A 17,294-nucleotide genomic window follows, 5' to 3' on the forward strand; every position below is an offset into this window, starting at 1 on the left:
GACTGAACACAGTGAAACAAGTGAAATCACCGACAGTTTATTGATATTGATATTATATGATATATTATGTATTTATGATCCAGCAGCTGGAGGGAAGAGAAAATATGTGAACGTTTCTTCAAGTGACGTCCCAGTTTAAGTCGTGTGGAGATTCGAATCCGAATGAAACGAGTTCTTTCTGTTTACACGTGAACGTGATGACGCGGCTGTGACGTGTCACGTTCAAACAAAAGATTCAATGTTTCATAAACGATAGTTTTCTTCGTTTTGTAACCGGTTGATTGCGGGTTTTGTAACCGCACGAACAAAGACGCATTTCTGGTGTCACGTGAACGCGCCTCGCAGCCCGATTGGCTCTGGTCGCAGCGTCACTTTAAAGGGCCGGCGCGAGCCGCGCTCTCATTGGCCGGCTCCGTTCAGGCGCCAAGATTTCAATAAAAAGGGGAAAGCGACGCGAAGCGACTTCAGTCTCCATCTGCTCGTCGTCACCGCTCGGTTCTTCTGTTCGGCTCCAGTCGGTTCTTCTGTTCGGCTCCAGTCGGTTCTTCTGTTCGGCTCCAGTCGGTTCTTCTGTTCGGCTTCAGTCGGTTCTTCTGTTCGGCTCCAGTCGGTTCTTCTGTTCGGCTTCAGTCGGTTCTTCTGCTCGGCTCCAGTCGGTTCTTCTGTTCGGCTCCAGTCGGTTCTTCTGCTGCAGTCAAGATGCTTTCTGCTCGCTCGGCTCTGTCCGTCAGGAACGAGAACTCCCTGTGCAGTCAAATCGACAACATGGCGCTGGACAAAGAGAACACGGTGAGAAGACAAACAGCTGACGACATCCTAACCAAACGCATCGATCCGCTGTGTGAAGTCGTTTCCTGTGACGTCACTGACCTGCGCTCATTTTGTCTCCGCAGCCTCCGAGTCTGAACAAGTCCCGCGTCCTGGCGGCGAAAACCGCGCGAAAAATCTTCGCTGATGCGGTAAGTGAATCAGCTGTGCGCTTCCGGGTTTTAACTCCCGCACCGAGACACGTCAAGTCCGTCTACAGTGACGTCAGAGAGCGGGAGGTTGTCTTTGTCTGTTGCGCTCGTTTGGCGCCGAAACTGTCGGTTGTGGCGCCAACCGGGAGGATCAGCTGTGACGTATCGCTCTTCTTCTCTGGTGCTGCGCCGTGTAGAGCGTCACTGACGATGACGTTTCTCGTCGCACGTTCAGACTTGTATGATCCGTTACAGCTGAGTGTAAACATGACGCAGGGATCACGTGACGTTCGAGTCTCTGACGTCACGTGGACCTGCAGCGTTGCCATGGAGACATTTGATGATTCATCGATCAGATCAATGATCAGTGACTGATGAAGATAAATAATAATTATGATGATGTTAGGATCTGAGTATGAAAAGTGTTGTGACGTCGTCGTCTGTTGTTTTTCAGCCCGGAGTCGTGAAGAAGAGCGGCAGCGGCGAGGAGGAGGAGCCTCTGCTAAAGGAAAACCCTCGACGTTTCGTCATCTTCCCCATCCAGTACCACGACATCTGGCAAATGTACAAGAAGGCTGAGGCCTCGTTCTGGACCGCAGAGGAGGTAAATGCCGCCGCCGCTGCCCTCAGCTATTAACGTGTGTGTGTGTGTGTTCACGTGTTGTTAATGTGTGTGTGTGTGTGTGTGTGTGTTCGTGTTCACGTGTTGTTAATGTGTGTGTTCAGGTGGACCTGTCGAAGGACCTGCAGCACTGGGAGGCTCTGAAGGACGAGGAGCGGTACTTCATCTCTCACGTGTTGGCCTTCTTCGCCGCCAGCGACGGGATTGTCAACGAGAACCTGGTGAGTACGACGACCCGCTGCCCAGAGTCCAGTTATTCATCTGCGATCGGTTGGCGCCCCCTCACCTCGCCATTCCCCTCTGTGACCACCAGGTGGAGCGCTTCACGCAGGAGGTGCAGGTGACGGAGGCCCGGTGTTTCTATGGTTTCCAGATCGCCATGGAGAACATCCACTCTGAGATGTACAGTCTCCTCATCAACACCTACATCAAGGAGTCCACAGAGAGGTGGGTCACTGGTTCTGTTGGTCTCTTCTGGTTCTGTTGGTCTCTACTGGCTCTGTTGGTCTGACGATGCGTTCACTGATCCTCAGGGAATACCTGTTCAATGCCATCGAGACTCTACCGTGTGTGAAGAAGAAGGCCGACTGGGCGATCAACTGGATCGGCAACAAGAACGCCGCCTTCGGTAAAACCTGCTGCCTGTGACCTGGAGTATTGATCCTGTGTCTGTGGTGTCGACCGTGTGTCTGTGGTGTCGACCGTGTGTCTGTGGTGTCGACCGTGTGTCTGTGGTGTCGATCGGGTGTCTGTGGTATTGACCGTGTGTCTGTGGTATTGATCGATCAGGAGAGCGTGTGGTGGCCTTCGCCGCCGTGGAGGGAATCTTCTTCTCCGGGTCGTTTGCCGCGATCTTCTGGCTGAAGAAGAGAGGCCTGATGCCCGGCCTGACCTTCTCCAACGAGCTCATCAGCAGAGACGAGGTGACATCCTCACACCGACGCCCTCTGACTCCTCTATGACCTCTGACCCCTCTCACGTCTTCTAACCAGTGTGTTGTGTTCAGGGTCTGCACTGTGACTTCGCCTGTCTTATGTTCAAACACCTGCTGAACAAACCGTCCAGAGAAACTGTCACCAAGATCATCAAGAACGCCGTGGCCATCGAGCAGGTGGGTCGACCGCTGCACGGGCGCGGGGGGATGGGGGGGCGTGGCCTCCTTCAGGCCCTCACCTTTGACCTGTTGGTTTTCTCTCTGTGTTCAGGAGTTCCTGACCGAGGCTCTGCCCGTGAAGCTGATAGGGATGAACTGTGACATGATGAAGACGTACATCGAGTTCGTCGCCGACAGACTGATGGTGGAGCTCGGCTTCGCCAAGGTAACGACCCCCGACTGAGGCTCCGCCCACCGGTCCGACTCTGGTCCAGTGGTTTAATGATGGTCGTTAGTTTAAACTCTGCAGCGACGCCCCGTCATCATACTAGTTTGTAGACGAGGGGTGTTGCCTCTGGTGTGGGCGAAGTCTGTGATGATGAGTGGCGCAGGGGTACGGACCTCAGCCAGTGATGGGGGCTGAGTGCTGCTGCCGACTCCGATCAGAGGACGAGTGGTTCGCTGACGGACGACACCAGCACGAGAGAGACGCCGGACTGAACAGACCTCGACGACACGACAATTCACCGTGTTTATTTCCCTGGAGCTTCAGGGCTGACTCTCTGTCTCTGTGTCTCTGTCTCTTTGCGTGCTCAGATCTTCCGGGTGGAGAACCCCTTCGACTTCATGGAAAACATTTCTCTGGAGGGAAAGACCAACTTCTTTGAGAAGCGAGTGGGCGAGTACCAGAGGATGGGCGTGATGTCTGGGACCACGGACAACACCTTCAGGCTGGACGCCGACTTCTGAGGACGGAGGCGGACCGGACCCCCGGACCCTCCGGTGGGTTTCCACTCCTCTGACTCCCCCTGTGCATTCTGGGACAGGAAATTTTGTTAAATATTCTGCGTCGCAGTGGAAACGTGATGAATCAGAACTTGATCTTCTGAACAGATGTTCCTTTTTATACTGTAAATAATTTGTTTTATCAGCATTTTGTAATGAAATGTAAAACTTTGTATAATAGTGTTTTTATAGCAGCTGTTTGTGAGATATGTACAGTTTGAGTTTTTAATAAAAGTGACGTAAAAATCCTGTTTTCTTGGGTCGTTATTGTTCTTATAAACTTAATGCGTATACTGATATATAGATTATTTTTTGTTAAATAGCTCTTTTCTCTCATTGTTACAGTAAAGATCAACATAGCGTTTAATAAGGAATAAAATTAATTTTTGGACTGATGAAAACCAGACAATTTAATTTAAGTTTCATGTCCAAAGAAAGACATTATTTAAATGTATCAACAACTCGTCATTTGAATCAAGATGTAAAATGAATGTGTAAATAAGTTGGTAGTACAGTAATGTTTATGTTCCATAATGTCAAAAATGTAAACTTGTTTCCTTCATATTTATTTTTTATCATAAAATAAACAAACTTGTGGTTCATGTCTTTATTTTATTATTATTAAACACTGATGTGAAAATATGACCAGAGCAGGAACTTTATTATATTACATAAAGGCCACGTGGATGAATCAGTCTGACGAGGGTTCAGAGGATCATGGGATCTGATCTCTTTATGATGTGGTTATGATAACGGCTGTGCAGCAGGAACTGTATTATGCTCTATAAAGTCCAGTGTGTGATGTTCAGTATAAACTGTTCAGAGGACATTGATGTCGACCAGCTTCACGTCTCCCTCCACCTCGACCCGGTCGACCTGCTTCAGGTCCTGCACTCGGTGTTTGTAGTCCAGCAGGTGGCGTCCGTCCACCGCCACTCGGAACTGCTGCTGCTCGCACCGGACTATCATCTGCGGAGGAAGCGCGTCGTTACAATGAATGAGCTACTGCAGGGGTCAAAGGTCGCGGTGGGTGTACCTCAAAGTAGCGTCCGGCGGCGAAGGGGAACGAGTCGAGCTGCGTCTCCTCGGCTCCCCAGGACTGGGACAGGAAGGAGTTCCTGACGAAGCGACGGCGCTTCAGACGAGGGTTGAGGTGGAGAGCTATGTCGCCGCCGCTCGACACTCGAAGGTTCACACAGAAACTGACGACACGGAATACATATTTCATAATGGACTTATTTACATTTACTGTTCATCTTCACGTTAAATTATATCAAACAGGTTCTGAGCGCCTGGAGTACAAGTACAAGTACAGGTTCTGAACGCCTGGAGTACAAGTACTGAGAGCCTGCGGTACAAGTACAAGTACAGGTACTAAGAGCCTGATTATTCTGCACATGTCCTCATCCTTCTCAAAGTGCTGATGTCACTCAGGTGTGTTCACCTCTGTGCGTTCTGATTGGTCTCTCCTCGGATGGTGACGCTCCGTCCGATGCTCAGTCCGTCCCCCAGCTCGCCCCTGAAGGGAACGCTCTGCACAACACAAGGTTCCATCGTCCACAACATCAACATCATCCACACAACTTCACTGGTCAAAACCTTCTCACCACCGAACAGAAAACTGATCGATAACTTCTCTACCAGTGTTTTTTTTTAATAAAGAACATTTTTCTGGCTCAAGATTCTGAAATGTCTCACGTCAAAGGAAACGCAGAACGTTTGAATCTGGAGCTGACGTCACTCCCGGTGTGGGATCAATAAAAGTATCAATGTATCAGATCAGCAGATCATCGCTCCATGTGTCTGAACTACAAGGACCATCGTGTATCAGTGAAACTCACCAAGTTGCCTGTCGAGGAGAAAATCTTCTGAAAGAGGAAAAGAACAAGAAACAAACAAATATTAAAATTCATCAGTTAACAGTCGAGGCCCCGCCCCCACACGCTCTCGACCAATTCCGGGTCAGTGTCTTTAAAATCATCAAATAACTGATGAGAAGTGTTCTCACCTTCTGGTCCGAGTCCTTCAGGGTCGGCCCGGCTGCAGCAGAACTCTAAACAACGACAACGACGAGGGGTCATGAGCTTCATCGAAGGTCAAAGGTTAAGGTCAGGAGGCGAAGCGCTCTGGAGACTCACGGGACTTGGAGCGACGACGCCCACGACCTCCACCTGGACCCGTCCTGAGATACACAGAGTGTCGACTCGCCGCAGATCCAGTCGGTGTCTGTACTCCAACATGTGGGCTCCGTTCAGCGCCACCTGGGGGCCGGTACAGGTACAGATACAAGTACAAGTACTGTGAGCCTGTACTGCAGTACAAGTTCTCTAACATACGTTTATGTTGGTAAAGTACAAGTTCAAACTCGTTATGTTTCTCACCTTGAACTTGTCTTCCAGGACGAGGACCAGGAGTTCGAACGCGTCCCCGGTTCTGAACGGGTTCTGGTGCAGGATCTCCTCTTGGCCCCAGGACTCCTTCTGCAGCGTGTTGCACACGACGCACGGCGAGCGCCTGAACCTCGGGTTGAAGTGGAACGCCACGTCGGCCCGCGGGGTCACGCTGCTGCCGCACGTCAGGTCCACCTGGAACCTGCGAGACGACGCAGAGGGACGAGTAAAGTTACTCACAAAGTGTCTGGTGGTGAATGAAGTGTCAGATTGTCTGTTTTCTGTTTTTGTCTTGGAAACGTAATCTGTATCTGCTCGTAGAACTAATCCTACATTTCCCACGAACACTCTGTCATGACGACCGTCGGCTACGTGTCTACAGCGTGACGACGAGGGAGCGACGTGGAAATGGAGAAGATGAACAGAACGAAACAAAACAAAGGAGTTGAAACATAAAGTAGTTAAGTTCACATTAGATATTTTCTGAGAGTTAAAAAAGCAGAAGAGCAGAAGAGGAAGGCGTCAGATACAGAGGATGATGACGATGAAAGAGGACATTTCATGTCCTTCAGTCGTGAAAGAAACAAATACGATATATATATTTTTACCATTTCAATGTTTAACTGCCTTAAAAACAACTTAAAGAAACTTGGATGCTTCACTGTTTCTAATGGAAAATCTGATTGGCTGGTAACTTTAAAAATCTCCTGATGTTGTCTGGTTCATTTAAAACTCTGATCCCGTCGCACTGACAACTGAAGGCGTTCTCACCGGTCGGAGTCCGACGGCACCGAGCCCTGGATGAGGAGCATCTCCCCCGGGACCAAACCTCCCAGGACCGTCCCGGCGAAGGGAATCACCTGAGGAGGAGGAGGAGAGGAGGAGGACGGAGAGGAGGACGAAGAGAAGGAGGAGGAAGAAGAAGAGGCGGGAGAGGAGGAGGAGGGAGAGGAGGAAGAAGAGGAGGGAGAGGAGGAGGAGGAAGAAGAAGAAGAGGAGGAGGAAGAAGAAGAGGAGGGAGAGGAGGAGGAGGAGGAGGAGGAAGAAGAGGAGGGAGAGGAGGAGGAGGAAGAAGAAGAAGAGGAGGAGGAAGAAGAAGAGGAGGGAGAAGAAGAAGAGGAGGAGGGAGAGGAGGACGAAGAAGAGGAGGGAGAGGAGGACGAAGAAGAGGAGGGAGAGGAGGGAGAGGAGGAGGAGGAGGAAGAGGAGGGAGAGGAGGAGGAAGAGAAGGAGGAGGAAGAAGAAGAGGAGGGAGAGGAGGAGGAGAAGGAGGAGGAAGAAGAGGAGGAAGAGGAGGAGGAGGAAGAAGAAGAGGAGGGAGAGGAGGAGGAGGAGGAAGAGGAGGAGGGAGAGGAAGAGAAGGAGGAGGAAGAACATCAAACGTTCAGCAGGAAACACACAAACATTTGGAAACATCAGCTGACTGAATACGACCTGCAGCTGCCAATCACGTCGTGATGTGAATAAATTCTTATGTTTGGAAAAGTTTAATAAAAAAGTGGAAATATCGGTCAGTTTATTTTCTTCTTCAGTGATTAGTTGATGAGCGGTTTATATTTATTGTCATAAAATGTTTTTTTAAACATGAAGAATGACGTCAGCGTCTTGATTCAGGTGAAAGATATTCAGTAAGTTTTTTTTATTGTAGCAGAAAAGTTGAATCCAGATTTAATTGATTGTAAAAGAAGATTCACCTTTGCCAACTCTTTATCATATTTCATCCGTAACGCGTCATCTGTCAATCATCTGTTTTATAAGTAAAGTTAGAATCAACAGGCGCCAGACTCCCAGCGAAATGAGTTATTGTAGGATTTTCAATCGAATCTGTGAAAAACAAACCGCAACATGAACAAAGTTCGACGTGGAACAGATGAAACCAACCTGCTCTTTAACTCGGCGAGAAATAGAATCACACAATCTGTCTCATGTCTGATGAAGTCACGTGAAGGCTCGGAACCAAAGTTCAGGTGGCGCTAAGCTAAGATGCTAACGAGCTGCTGCTCCGACCGGGGGACGGGTCGGTCACCGGGGGGACGGGTCGGTCACCGGGGGGACGGGTCGGTCGGGTCGGTCACCGGGGGGACGGGTCGGTCACCGGGGGGACGGGTCGGTCGGGTCGGTCACCGGGGGACGGGTCGGTCGGGTCGACTCACCGGCTTCAGGAACGTCTGTCTCGGGGAGGACGTCGACATCTCGTCGCAGAGACGATCTGCCGCAGCTTCTTCTTCTGTTGTTTACTTCCGCGTCTAACGTGACGAGGAGACAGACTGAACCCGGAAACACGGTGAGTTCAGACGGTTCAGAACAGTTAACGATTATTTATTTTATTGTAACCATTGATACGAGCAGTATAATCGGTTCATACAAAACACGAACGGTTTTATTGTTATTTTGTTTCCGTTTAAATCTTTAATTCCGATCAGACGCTGGACTGACGTTGACGTCACTGTCCGATCCTCACACTGCGCAGGCCCACTGCGCAGGCTCGGTGAGTGATCGAGTCATGTGATTCCAACAATGATCGATGAACCTCAACACGTTTTTAAAAATGTTATCTCACAAAACTTTGTTTCATTCACTCATAAAATGTTCACACGTTAATTTATACGTCACGACTATTCAACGTCAAGTCAGATAATTAGGAACTCTTCTGCAGGTCGACGAGTTATCAGATGTTTCAGACGATAACTCGTTTAAAAAGTTTTCTTCTTTAGTTAATGAATCAACATGACGTCAGGTCACTGACGAGTCGAGACCAGAGCAACAGGACGAGTCGCACATCATATGATTAACTTTAAATAAAATGGAGGAACATGAAGACGTCACATTGCATTCTGGGAAACTGTGGATATTAATTATTAATAAGTAATCAGCACTTTGGATTTCGTTTTATAACTAAAGGAACGGTTCAACGCTGTTTCAGTTACAGCCAGCAGCTGTTAGCTTAGCATAAAGAATGGAGATAGTAGGAAACAGCTAGCCTGGCTCGAGTCTTTTCTTCTCACTCGGTGAAGTCAGTAATATAAAAGGTCATGTTTCCAGATTTTCCTCTGAACCTTCAACAGTTTAAACTCAAAATTATTCATTGTAATGACAAACATATTTTGTAAGAAGTAAATTCTTTTTTAATACAAAAACACTCAACTGTACAATTTGCTAAAGTAAAATAAAAAAAACAATTTAAAAGACTAATAAAGCAATAAAATATAAAAGCAGCTTCAATCTGTCATTAGTGAAAGGATTTTAAAAAAATCATTGACCATTGTGATCGGCTGATCTGTGAACCCGAGACATTAAAATTTACATCCTATACAATGTCCATGTGTTCCCCCCCTGTGGGGTCCGGTCCGCCTCCGTCCTCAGAAGTCGGCGTCCAGCCTGAAGGTGTTGTCCGTGGTCCCAGACATCACGCCCATCCTCTGGTACTCGCCCACTCGCTTCTCAAAGAAGTTGGTCTTTCCCTCCAGAGAAATGTTTTCCATGAAGTCGAAGGGGTTCTCCACCCGGAAGATCTGAGCACGCAAAGAGACAGAGACACAGAGACAGAGAGTCAGCCCTGAAGCTCCAGGGAAATAAACACGGTGAATTGTCGTGTCGTCGAGGTCTGTTCAGTCCGGCGTCTCTCTCGTGCTGGTGTCGTCCGTCAGCGAACCACTCGTCCTCTGATCGGAGTCGGCAGCAGCACTCAGCCCCCATCACTGGCTGAGGTCCGTACCCCTGCGCCACTCATCATCACAGACTTCGCCCACACCAGAGGCAACACCCCTCGTCTACAAACTAGTATGATGACGGGGCGTCGCTGCAGAGTTTAAACTAACGACCATCATTAAACCACTGGACCAGAGTCGGACCGGTGGGCGGAGCCTCAGTCGGGGGTCGTTACCTTGGCGAAGCCGAGCTCCACCATCAGTCTGTCGGCGACGAACTCGATGTACGTCTTCATCATGTCACAGTTCATCCCTATCAGCTTCACGGGCAGAGCCTCGGTCAGGAACTCCTGAACACAGAGAGAAAACCAACAGGTCAAAGGTGAGGGCCTGAAGGAGGCCACGCCCCCCCATCCCCCCGCGCCCGTGCAGCGGTCGACCCACCTGCTCGATGGCCACGGCGTTCTTGATGATCTTGGTGACAGTTTCTCTGGACGGTTTGTTCAGCAGGTGTTTGAACATAAGACAGGCGAAGTCACAGTGCAGACCCTGAACACAACACACTGGTTAGAAGACGTGAGAGGGGTCAGAGGTCATAGAGGAGTCAGAGGGCGTCGGTGTGAGGATGTCACCTCGTCTCTGCTGATGAGCTCGTTGGAGAAGGTCAGGCCGGGCATCAGGCCTCTCTTCTTCAGCCAGAAGATCGCGGCAAACGACCCGGAGAAGAAGATTCCCTCCACGGCGGCGAAGGCCACCACACGCTCTCCTGATCGATCAATACCACAGACACACGGTCAATACCACAGACACCCGATCGACACCACAGACACACGGTCGACACCACAGACACACGGTCGACACCACAGACACACGGTCGACACCACAGACACACGGTCGACACCACAGACACACGGTCGACACCACAGACACAGGATCAATACTCCAGGTCACAGGCAGCAGGTTTTACCGAAGGCGGCGTTCTTGTTGCCGATCCAGTTGATCGCCCAGTCGGCCTTCTTCTTCACACACGGTAGAGTCTCGATGGCATTGAACAGGTATTCCCTGAGGATCAGTGAACGCATCGTCAGACCAACAGAGCCAGTAGAGACCAACAGAACCAGAAGAGACCAACAGAACCAGTGACCCACCTCTCTGTGGACTCCTTGATGTAGGTGTTGATGAGGAGACTGTACATCTCAGAGTGGATGTTCTCCATGGCGATCTGGAAACCATAGAAACACCGGGCCTCCGTCACCTGCACCTCCTGCGTGAAGCGCTCCACCTGGTGGTCACAGAGGGGAATGGCGAGGTGAGGGGGCGCCAACCGATCGCAGATGAATAACTGGACTCTGGGCAGCGGGTCGTCGTACTCACCAGGTTCTCGTTGACAATCCCGTCGCTGGCGGCGAAGAAGGCCAACACGTGAGAGATGAAGTACCGCTCCTCGTCCTTCAGAGTCTCCCAGTGCTGCAGGTCCTTCGACAGGTCCACCTGAACACACACATTAACAACACGTGAACACGAACACACACACACACACACACATTAACAACACGTGAACGAACACACACACTCACACACACGTTAATAGCTGAGGGCAGCGGCGGCGGCATTTACCTCCTCTGCGGTCCAGAACGAGGCCTCAGCCTTCTTGTACATTTGCCAGATGTCGTGGTACTGGATGGGGAAGATGACGAAACGTCGAGGGTTTTCCTTTAGCAGAGGCTCCTCCTCCTCGCCGCTGCCGCTCTTCTTCACGACTCCGGGCTGAAAAACAACAGACGACGACGTCACAACACTTTTCATACTCAGATCCTAACATCATCATAATTATTATTTATCTTCATCAGTCACTGATCATTGATCTGATCGATGAATCATCAAATGTCTCCATGGCAACGCTGCAGGTCCACGTGACGTCAGAGACTCGAACGTCACGTGATCCCTGCGTCATGTTTACACTCAGCTGTAACGGATCATACAAGTCTGAACGTGCGACGAGAAACGTCATCGTCAGTGACGCTCTACACGGCGCAGCACCAGAGAAGAAGAGCGATACGTCACAGCTGATCCTCCCGGTTGGCGCCACAACCGACAGTTTCGGCGCCAAACGAGCGCAACAGACAAAGACAACCTCCCGCTCTCTGACGTCACTGTAGACGGACTTGACGTGTCTCGGTGCGGGAGTTAAAACCCGGAAGCGCACAGCTGATTCACTTACCGCATCAGCGAAGATTTTTCGCGCGGTTTTCGCCGCCAGGACGCGGGACTTGTTCAGACTCGGAGGCTGCGGAGACAAAATGAGCGCAGGTCAGTGACGTCACAGGAAACGACTTCACACAGCGGATCGATGCGTTTGGTTAGGATGTCGTCAGCTGTTTGTCTTCTCACCGTGTTCTCTTTGTCCAGCGCCATGTTGTCGATTTGACTGCACAGGGAGTTCTCGTTCCTGACGGACAGAGCCGAGCGAGCAGAAAGCATCTTGACTGCAGCAGAAGAACCGACTGGAGCCGAACAGAAGAACCGACTGGAGCCGAGCAGAAGAACCGACTGGAGCCGAGCAGAAGAACCGACTGAAGCCGAACAGAAGAACCGACTGGAGCCGAACAGAAGAACCGAGCGGTGACGACGAGCAGATGGAGACTGAAGTCGCTTCGCGTCGCTTTCCCCTTTTTATTGAAATCTTGGCGCCTGAACGGAGCCGGCCAATGAGAGCGCGGCTCGCGCCGGCCCTTTAAAGTGACGCTGCGACCAGAGCCAATCGGGCTGCGAGGCGCGTTCACGTGACACCAGAAATGCGTCTTTGTTCGTGCGGTTACAAAACCCGCAATCAACCGGTTACAAAACGAAGAAAACTATCGTTTATGAAACATTGAATCTTTTGTTTGAACGTGACACGTCACAGCCGCTGAATATTAATATACTATCGTGGATTTCACTTGTTTCACAGAGAGTTTCACATGTTAACATGAGTTATCATGTTAACATGTATAATATATATACGGTTATTTGATGAAATAGATATTCATTTCGTCTCAGACTGTAGTGAACTCCGCTGCAGGACCGTTCACTTCCACCCGGTGTCGCTGTGACCTCAGTTACTGGGACTGAGTTTCTTCTTCAGTTTTGTTTTATATTTTTCCCTTTTCTTTGGCTGCAGCAGAATGTCGGTCAGTAAGGCAACAGGCGGGGAGCCTCGTCAGCCAATGACGTGCCTGCCTCACGTTCCCGGGCTCAACGTCAACCTCTGCCATTGGTCACACCCCCCTCTGCGCCGGTTCTTGATTGGCTGACCGCTGTTACCGGGTGCTGTGAGGAGAGAGCGGTCGCAGCTCCGGTTGTGCAACATCGTCGCTGTCGCCGAGCAGAAACTTCATATACGGGACATTGTGTTTATATAACGGAAATTAGCTCCGTTATCTCTGAAGAGTTAACCCCCTTTCACGTCTTTATATACTCAGTGATCATCTTTATATACAGTCGCTGATCGTCTTTATATACAGTCAGTGATCGTCTTTATATAGTCAGTGATCGTCTTTATATACAGTCAGTGATCATCTTTATATACAGTCACTGATCGTCTTTATATACAGTCAGTGATCGTCTCTATATAAAGTCACTGATCGTCTTTATATACAGTCAGTGATCGTCTTTATATACAGTCACTGATCGTCTTTATATACAGTCACTGATCGTCTTTATATAGTCAGTAATCGTCTTTATATACAGTCTGTGATCGTCTTTATATACAGTCAGTGATCATCTTTATATAGTCACTGATCGTCTTTATATACAGTCACTGATCGTCTTTATATACAGTCAGTAATCGTCTTTATATACAGTCAGTGATCGTCTTTATATACAGTCGCTGATCGTCTTTATATACAGTCACTGATCGTCTTTATATACAGTCAGTGATCGTCTTCATATACAGTCACTGATCATCTTTATATAGTCAGTAATCGTCTTTATATACAGTCAGTGATCGTCTTTGTATACAGTCACTGATCATCTTTATATAGTCAGTAATCGTCTTTATATACAGTCAGTGATCGTTTTTATATACAGTCACCCATCGTCTTTATACAGAACAAACTACAAACCAACTCTTATTTGTTTGTAATGTTTTATTATAAAAGCCTGTTTTTGTTCCTTCTCCATCACTTTTCAGGCAAATGTTCAGAAATGAGATTATTCCAATAAAAGTCGTTAACATTTGATAACATGAGGTATTTTCTTACTGGCTACACTATGGGCCAACTCAAGCTATACAAAACAGCACGTTTTTCCTCACAAATGTTTATTAAATAATAATAATAATAAAAATGTCTAAAGCAAAGGTAGTAGGTAGTATCACAGTGAGGAATACTGTCCACTGACATTTGTAAAAGATCAATAACTCGTACTGTCAATAAATGCAGATTGGAATACATATAACATTCATATATATATCAATATATTTACAGTATGTACAGTCACAGACTGACAACAGAAGCACAGTACAGAGGCTTTGGCAAAAAAAAAACGAGTGCATACATTTTCCTAACGTGACATTTACACATGAAGTAAACATGGTTTTACACGGAGAGAGTACAAAACAAGCAAGATTTTAAAAAATCCAGTGCAATGTCAGGTTTCTGTTGGTGTCTGTCCGTGGATGAATTAGCAGCCTGTCGCCTCCTGGTGAGTTTGTGGTTGATGGGAATAAAATGTCCTGAGCAGGAAATGGGAAACTCGCTGTCGTCCGCCGCCGGCGGCTCCGTCTGTCGACACCAACTCATGTCAGGGCGGCCGTTAAAACCTTGTTCAAACCGTTGAGCTAACTGTTAGCACAACCAGCCGGAGTGTTTTACGACCGGAGAAAAGTCACTAAAGAAGAAGAAGAAGAAAAGTTTAGCTAGCTTCCGTTAGCTTGGTTGCTAACGAATCTGGAGTCATAGCAGTGGTTGGAAGCAGCACTGGTGAATTGTCGTTCTCTCGAGTGACGAGCTGCAATGATCGATCGATTAATGCTTAAGTCAATTGACAGAAAATTAGCAAATATTTCATTGATCAAAGTCATCGTTTGCTAAACGTTAGCTGTCTCTAGCTCCCTTAGCTAGCTGCAGACCCATCGGAGTGTACTGAGTATTTGAGCCTGAGGGGGGCGCTGGTGAGTCAGAGGAACAGTCGCTTGGATGCTCTGTTTCTACGCCAACAAGAAAAACATGGTGACCATGGCAACATCGAGTCCCTGTTCGAAGGCACGACCCTGTGTGTACACGTGGCCGCGGCCCAGCAGGCGATTGTGGTTTGTGGAGTAGAAAAGATCGTCCTGATGTGGCGAGCGGAGCAGAGTGAAACAACCCCCCGCCCCTGCAGGGGTCCTGAGTCGGCCCTGTGGGCCCCTGACTGAGACGCTAGTTGGCGGTGGAAACCAGCACGCCGAGGGGAAGTGCGGGGCCTCTGGCTTGGCCCTTGGGCGGGGCCATTCTGTTGAGGTCTGCGGTTTCGGCGGCAGGCCACGAGGAAGCCCTCTTGGAGGTCATGTGCCGCCGGGCGTGTTTGGTCAAGTGGTCGCTGCGCATGAAGCGCCGGTCGCACACGTTGCAGACGAACTTCTTCTCGCCGGTGTGTGTCCGGCGGTGGCGGGAGAGCTCGTCGGAGCGAGCGAACTTCTTGTCGCAGCCCTCCCAGTGGCAGCTGAACGGCTTCTCACCTGCAGACGGAGAAAAGACGACGGCGTGAGAACACGGAAAAACCCAAATTCATGATCACAACAGAAATATTTTATTAGTAATAATGATGTTCCTGCCTGTGTGTGTGCGCAGGTGAGCCTTCAGGTGTGAACTCTTGAAGTACGTCTTATTGCAGCCGGGGAAGTTGCAGACGTAGTTCCGCCTGCGGGAGAAGTCGGCCTGCGAGGCGCCGCCACCGCTCGCTCCCGATGGCATGTAGACCGGAGCGGGGGCCAGCGGCAGCAGCTTGGTGTTGCCCAGCGTCATGACGGTGTGCGGGCCCAGCGGAGGTTGGGACACGGGCGCCTGCGGGACCACGAACATCACGGTCCCCTGCGGCACGGCGGAGCCCACCAGCAGGGGCTGGGCGAAGCTGGGAGGAGACTGGGGCAGGATGTGCTTGGGACCCCCCTGAGTGTGCACCTGAAGCGGTGCCTGGACGAAGGCGGAGATCATCCCCGTCCGGCCGCTCACTGGGATCACCTGGCAGAAGACCGGAGAGGAAGAGGAGGAGGAGGAAGACACTGGGGAGGAGTGAGGAGGAGACGCCGAGGAGGGAGGAGATGGAGGCGTTGCTGCAGGAGGCGGGGTTTCCGTGGCGGCGGGCGGTGGGGGAGGAAGAAGAGGAGGAGGAAGGCTGAGGCTGTCGGCGGTGTGGCGGATGACGCTGGTTGCCATGGCTCTGCTGGGGGGAGCCACACAGGACGACTCTGTCTGAGGTGGAAGCGCTGAGGTTTCTGAGGGGGAGGAGTCACAGAAGAGGGCGGAGCTGGCACCAAGCCCCAGGCGGGGTAAGACGGGCCTGGGGGCAGAGCTTGGAGCGGAGGAGGACTCGGCGAAGCTCGGACTGTGAGGCGGAGTCATACACTGAGGGAGAACAACAAAAAATATGATATTATTATTATTATTATTATTATTATTATATAACATTAAAGTTACTAAACTTGTTTTCATGAGTTTTATTTTCATCTTGTTTCCTCATAACTCATATTCATTGTGTATTTTCACTTAATTATTCTTCATTATGATTTATAATTATTATCACAGTGTCGTCAGTGTGATGATTCGCCTGACGACGTCACATCAGACAAAGACGTGAAACATATGATCATAGAAATTAAAATCTAAGATAAAAACTCAATAATTATTACTTTCTCATTACATTTAATAATCATAACTTTATTCTTTAATAATTTATTTTTAGACATTTCTATTAAAACTTTATTTCAAGGATCCTAAGTTACATTTTACAACAAATTTTTAATTTACCATAATTGTTCAAGTCATTTGTCATATTCCAGCAGGACAAGTTTAATTAATTTTAATAAGTGTTGCGTCTCTTCTCACCAGCGACGACAGAGCGATCAGGTCTTTGGGGGCGTCGCCTCCGTCCAGGTGGAGCTGCATGGAATCACACGAGTCGGAGGTGGGCGTCAGGGGGCGGGGCTTGTGCAACCTCTGACCCCAGAAGCTCATGCTGACAAGCGCCTCGGCGGCCTCAAGGTCGTGATACTCGACGCTCGGCCTCAGCTCCATGGTCGCCGCCGGCCGTCCGTCCACACGGTCAACCTGAGGCAGAGCGGTAGGACAAGACTTAGATCTGATATGAAGAACCAGGACCAGGACCAGGAAGTTAGCAGCCATTTTTACCCAGGAGAACAACTCCATGTTAAATTTGACTTATTCTGCCAACTATAGCTCAACCGATACGACATTCCAGAGCATATATACATGTGTGTATATATATATATATATATATATTAACATTAACTTCTAACTTTACCATGAAAACAATGTCAACAGCAGTCTGCACACAGCCAATCACATCCTGACCTCAAACTGTATAACAACAACATTTCACTGATGATTAATATTCATACAGGATCATATTAATATCTCAGACACTAAAACCAGTTCCGTCTGCTGCCACAAGGGGGAGTGTCGCCCCAGACGAGTGAACAAGTGAACAAGTGAACAAGTGAACGAGGGAACGAGGGAACAAAGGAACAAAGGAACAAGGGAGTAAGTTCAGACGCAGCCCGTCTGCTTCCTCGTTCCTCCTGACGATGATGTCACGGTG

The 17,294-nt window shown here is 49.2% G+C and overlaps 4 protein-coding genes, 1 long non-coding RNA gene and 2 other non-coding genes across 10 annotated transcripts in view; 2 read left to right on the forward strand and 5 right to left on the reverse strand.

The window, feature by feature from the left end:
- Positions 1 to 21: 21 nt before the first annotated feature.
- Positions 22 to 1,414, reverse strand: LOC118290012. The gene is made up of 2 exons (XR_004786305.2): positions 871 to 1,414; positions 22 to 771 (listed from the first exon to the last, which is right to left on the reverse strand). It is a non-coding gene; the product is annotated as an uncharacterized LOC118290012 (long non-coding RNA).
- Positions 459 to 3,711, forward strand: LOC118289989 (ribonucleoside-diphosphate reductase subunit M2). The gene is made up of 11 exons (XM_035617294.2): positions 459 to 551; positions 644 to 789; positions 894 to 959; positions 1,414 to 1,563; positions 1,686 to 1,802; positions 1,895 to 2,028; positions 2,115 to 2,209; positions 2,371 to 2,504; positions 2,588 to 2,692; positions 2,787 to 2,900; positions 3,272 to 3,711. Exons 2-11 carry the CDS (start codon positions 700 to 702, stop codon positions 3,422 to 3,424), a joined length of 1,158 nt encoding a protein of 385 aa, XP_035473187.2. The 5' UTR covers positions 459 to 551; positions 644 to 699; the 3' UTR covers positions 3,425 to 3,711.
- LOC118290729 lies at positions 3,045 to 3,180 on the forward strand. Its single transcript, XR_004786490.1, has one exon. It is a non-coding gene; the product is annotated as a small nucleolar RNA SNORD94 (small nucleolar RNA).
- Positions 3,712 to 4,052: 341 nt separating the features above from the next.
- On the reverse strand, positions 4,053 to 8,179 carry LOC118289998 (galectin-8). 2 transcript variants are annotated; one of them, XM_035617311.2, is made up of 9 exons: positions 8,004 to 8,179; positions 6,622 to 6,710; positions 5,842 to 6,052; positions 5,599 to 5,721; positions 5,469 to 5,513; positions 5,302 to 5,325; positions 4,905 to 4,993; positions 4,497 to 4,662; positions 4,053 to 4,429 (listed from the first exon to the last, which is right to left on the reverse strand). In XM_035617311.2, the coding sequence occupies exons 1-9, from the start codon at positions 8,040 to 8,042 to the stop codon at positions 4,280 to 4,282; spliced, it is 936 nt and encodes a 311-aa protein (XP_035473204.2). In that variant the 5' UTR covers positions 8,043 to 8,179; the 3' UTR covers positions 4,053 to 4,279. The 2 variants fall into 2 exon arrangements, with proteins under 2 accessions (XP_035473204.2, XP_035473203.2); XM_035617310.2 differs by having other exon boundaries at positions 5,302 to 5,328.
- A 773-nt stretch (positions 8,180 to 8,952) lies between these two features.
- Positions 8,953 to 12,025, reverse strand: LOC118289988 (ribonucleoside-diphosphate reductase subunit M2). The gene is made up of 10 exons (XM_035617293.1): positions 11,889 to 12,025; positions 11,719 to 11,784; positions 11,115 to 11,264; positions 10,872 to 10,988; positions 10,646 to 10,779; positions 10,465 to 10,559; positions 10,130 to 10,263; positions 9,942 to 10,046; positions 9,734 to 9,847; positions 8,953 to 9,362 (listed from the first exon to the last, which is right to left on the reverse strand). The coding sequence occupies exons 1-10, from the start codon at positions 11,976 to 11,978 to the stop codon at positions 9,210 to 9,212; spliced, it is 1,158 nt and encodes a 385-aa protein (XP_035473186.1). The 5' UTR covers positions 11,979 to 12,025; the 3' UTR covers positions 8,953 to 9,209.
- LOC118290730 lies at positions 9,454 to 9,589 on the reverse strand. Its single transcript, XR_004786491.1, has one exon. It is a non-coding gene; the product is annotated as a small nucleolar RNA SNORD94 (small nucleolar RNA).
- Positions 12,026 to 13,604: 1,579 nt separating the features above from the next.
- Positions 13,605 to 17,294, reverse strand: part of klf11a (Kruppel-like factor 11a) — a 7,607-nt gene continuing 3,917 nt past the window's right edge. The window contains exons 1-4 of one of the 3 annotated variants that reach the window (XM_035617264.2): positions 16,998 to 17,294; positions 16,562 to 16,783; positions 15,292 to 16,081; positions 13,605 to 15,195 (exon numbers count right to left, since the gene is read on the reverse strand). The exon at positions 16,998 to 17,294 is cut by the window's right edge and continues 294 nt beyond it. In XM_035617264.2, coding sequence (XP_035473157.1) covers positions 14,897 to 15,195; positions 15,292 to 16,081; positions 16,562 to 16,783; positions 16,998 to 17,000 — 1,314 coding nt within the window. In that variant the 5' untranslated portion in view covers positions 17,001 to 17,294 and the 3' untranslated portion in view covers positions 13,605 to 14,896. Of the gene's footprint in view, positions 15,196 to 15,291; positions 16,082 to 16,561; positions 16,956 to 16,997 lie in introns of those variants that run through there. The other 2 variants (XM_035617265.2, XM_035617263.2) reach the window with 2 other exon arrangements.

This window comes from Scophthalmus maximus, chromosome 18, assembly GCF_022379125.1.
Source record: "Scophthalmus maximus strain ysfricsl-2021 chromosome 18, ASM2237912v1, whole genome shotgun sequence".
In the NCBI taxonomy this organism is placed as follows: domain Eukaryota; kingdom Metazoa; phylum Chordata; class Actinopteri; order Pleuronectiformes; family Scophthalmidae; genus Scophthalmus; species Scophthalmus maximus.

Coding starts and splice junctions, on each gene's coding strand:
- LOC118289989 (XM_035617294.2), top strand. CDS start 700: ATGCTTTCTGCTCGCTCGGCTCTGTCCGTCAGGAACGAGAACTCCCTG. Junction 790..893: donor CGCTGGACAAAGAGAACACG/GTGAGAAGACAA, acceptor TTGTCTCCGCAG/CCTCCGAGTCTGAACAAGTC. Junction 960..1,413: donor GAAAAATCTTCGCTGATGCG/GTAAGTGAATCA, acceptor GTTGTTTTTCAG/CCCGGAGTCGTGAAGAAGAG.
- LOC118289998 (XM_035617310.2), bottom strand. CDS start 8,042: ATGTCGACGTCCTCCCCGAGACAGACGTTCCTGAAGCCG. Junction 6,053..6,621: donor GTGCCGTCGGACTCCGACCG/GTGAGAACGCCT, acceptor GTCGTCTCGCAG/GTTCCAGGTGGACCTGACGT. Junction 5,722..5,841: donor TCCTGGAAGACAAGTTCAAG/GTGAGAAACATA, acceptor ACCGGCCCCCAG/GTGGCGCTGAACGGAGCCCA.
- LOC118289988 (XM_035617293.1), bottom strand. CDS start 11,978: ATGCTTTCTGCTCGCTCGGCTCTGTCCGTCAGGAACGAGAACTCCCTG. Junction 11,785..11,888: donor CGCTGGACAAAGAGAACACG/GTGAGAAGACAA, acceptor TTGTCTCCGCAG/CCTCCGAGTCTGAACAAGTC. Junction 9,848..9,941: donor ACGCCGTGGCCATCGAGCAG/GTGGGTCGACCG, acceptor CTCTGTGTTCAG/GAGTTCCTGACCGAGGCTCT.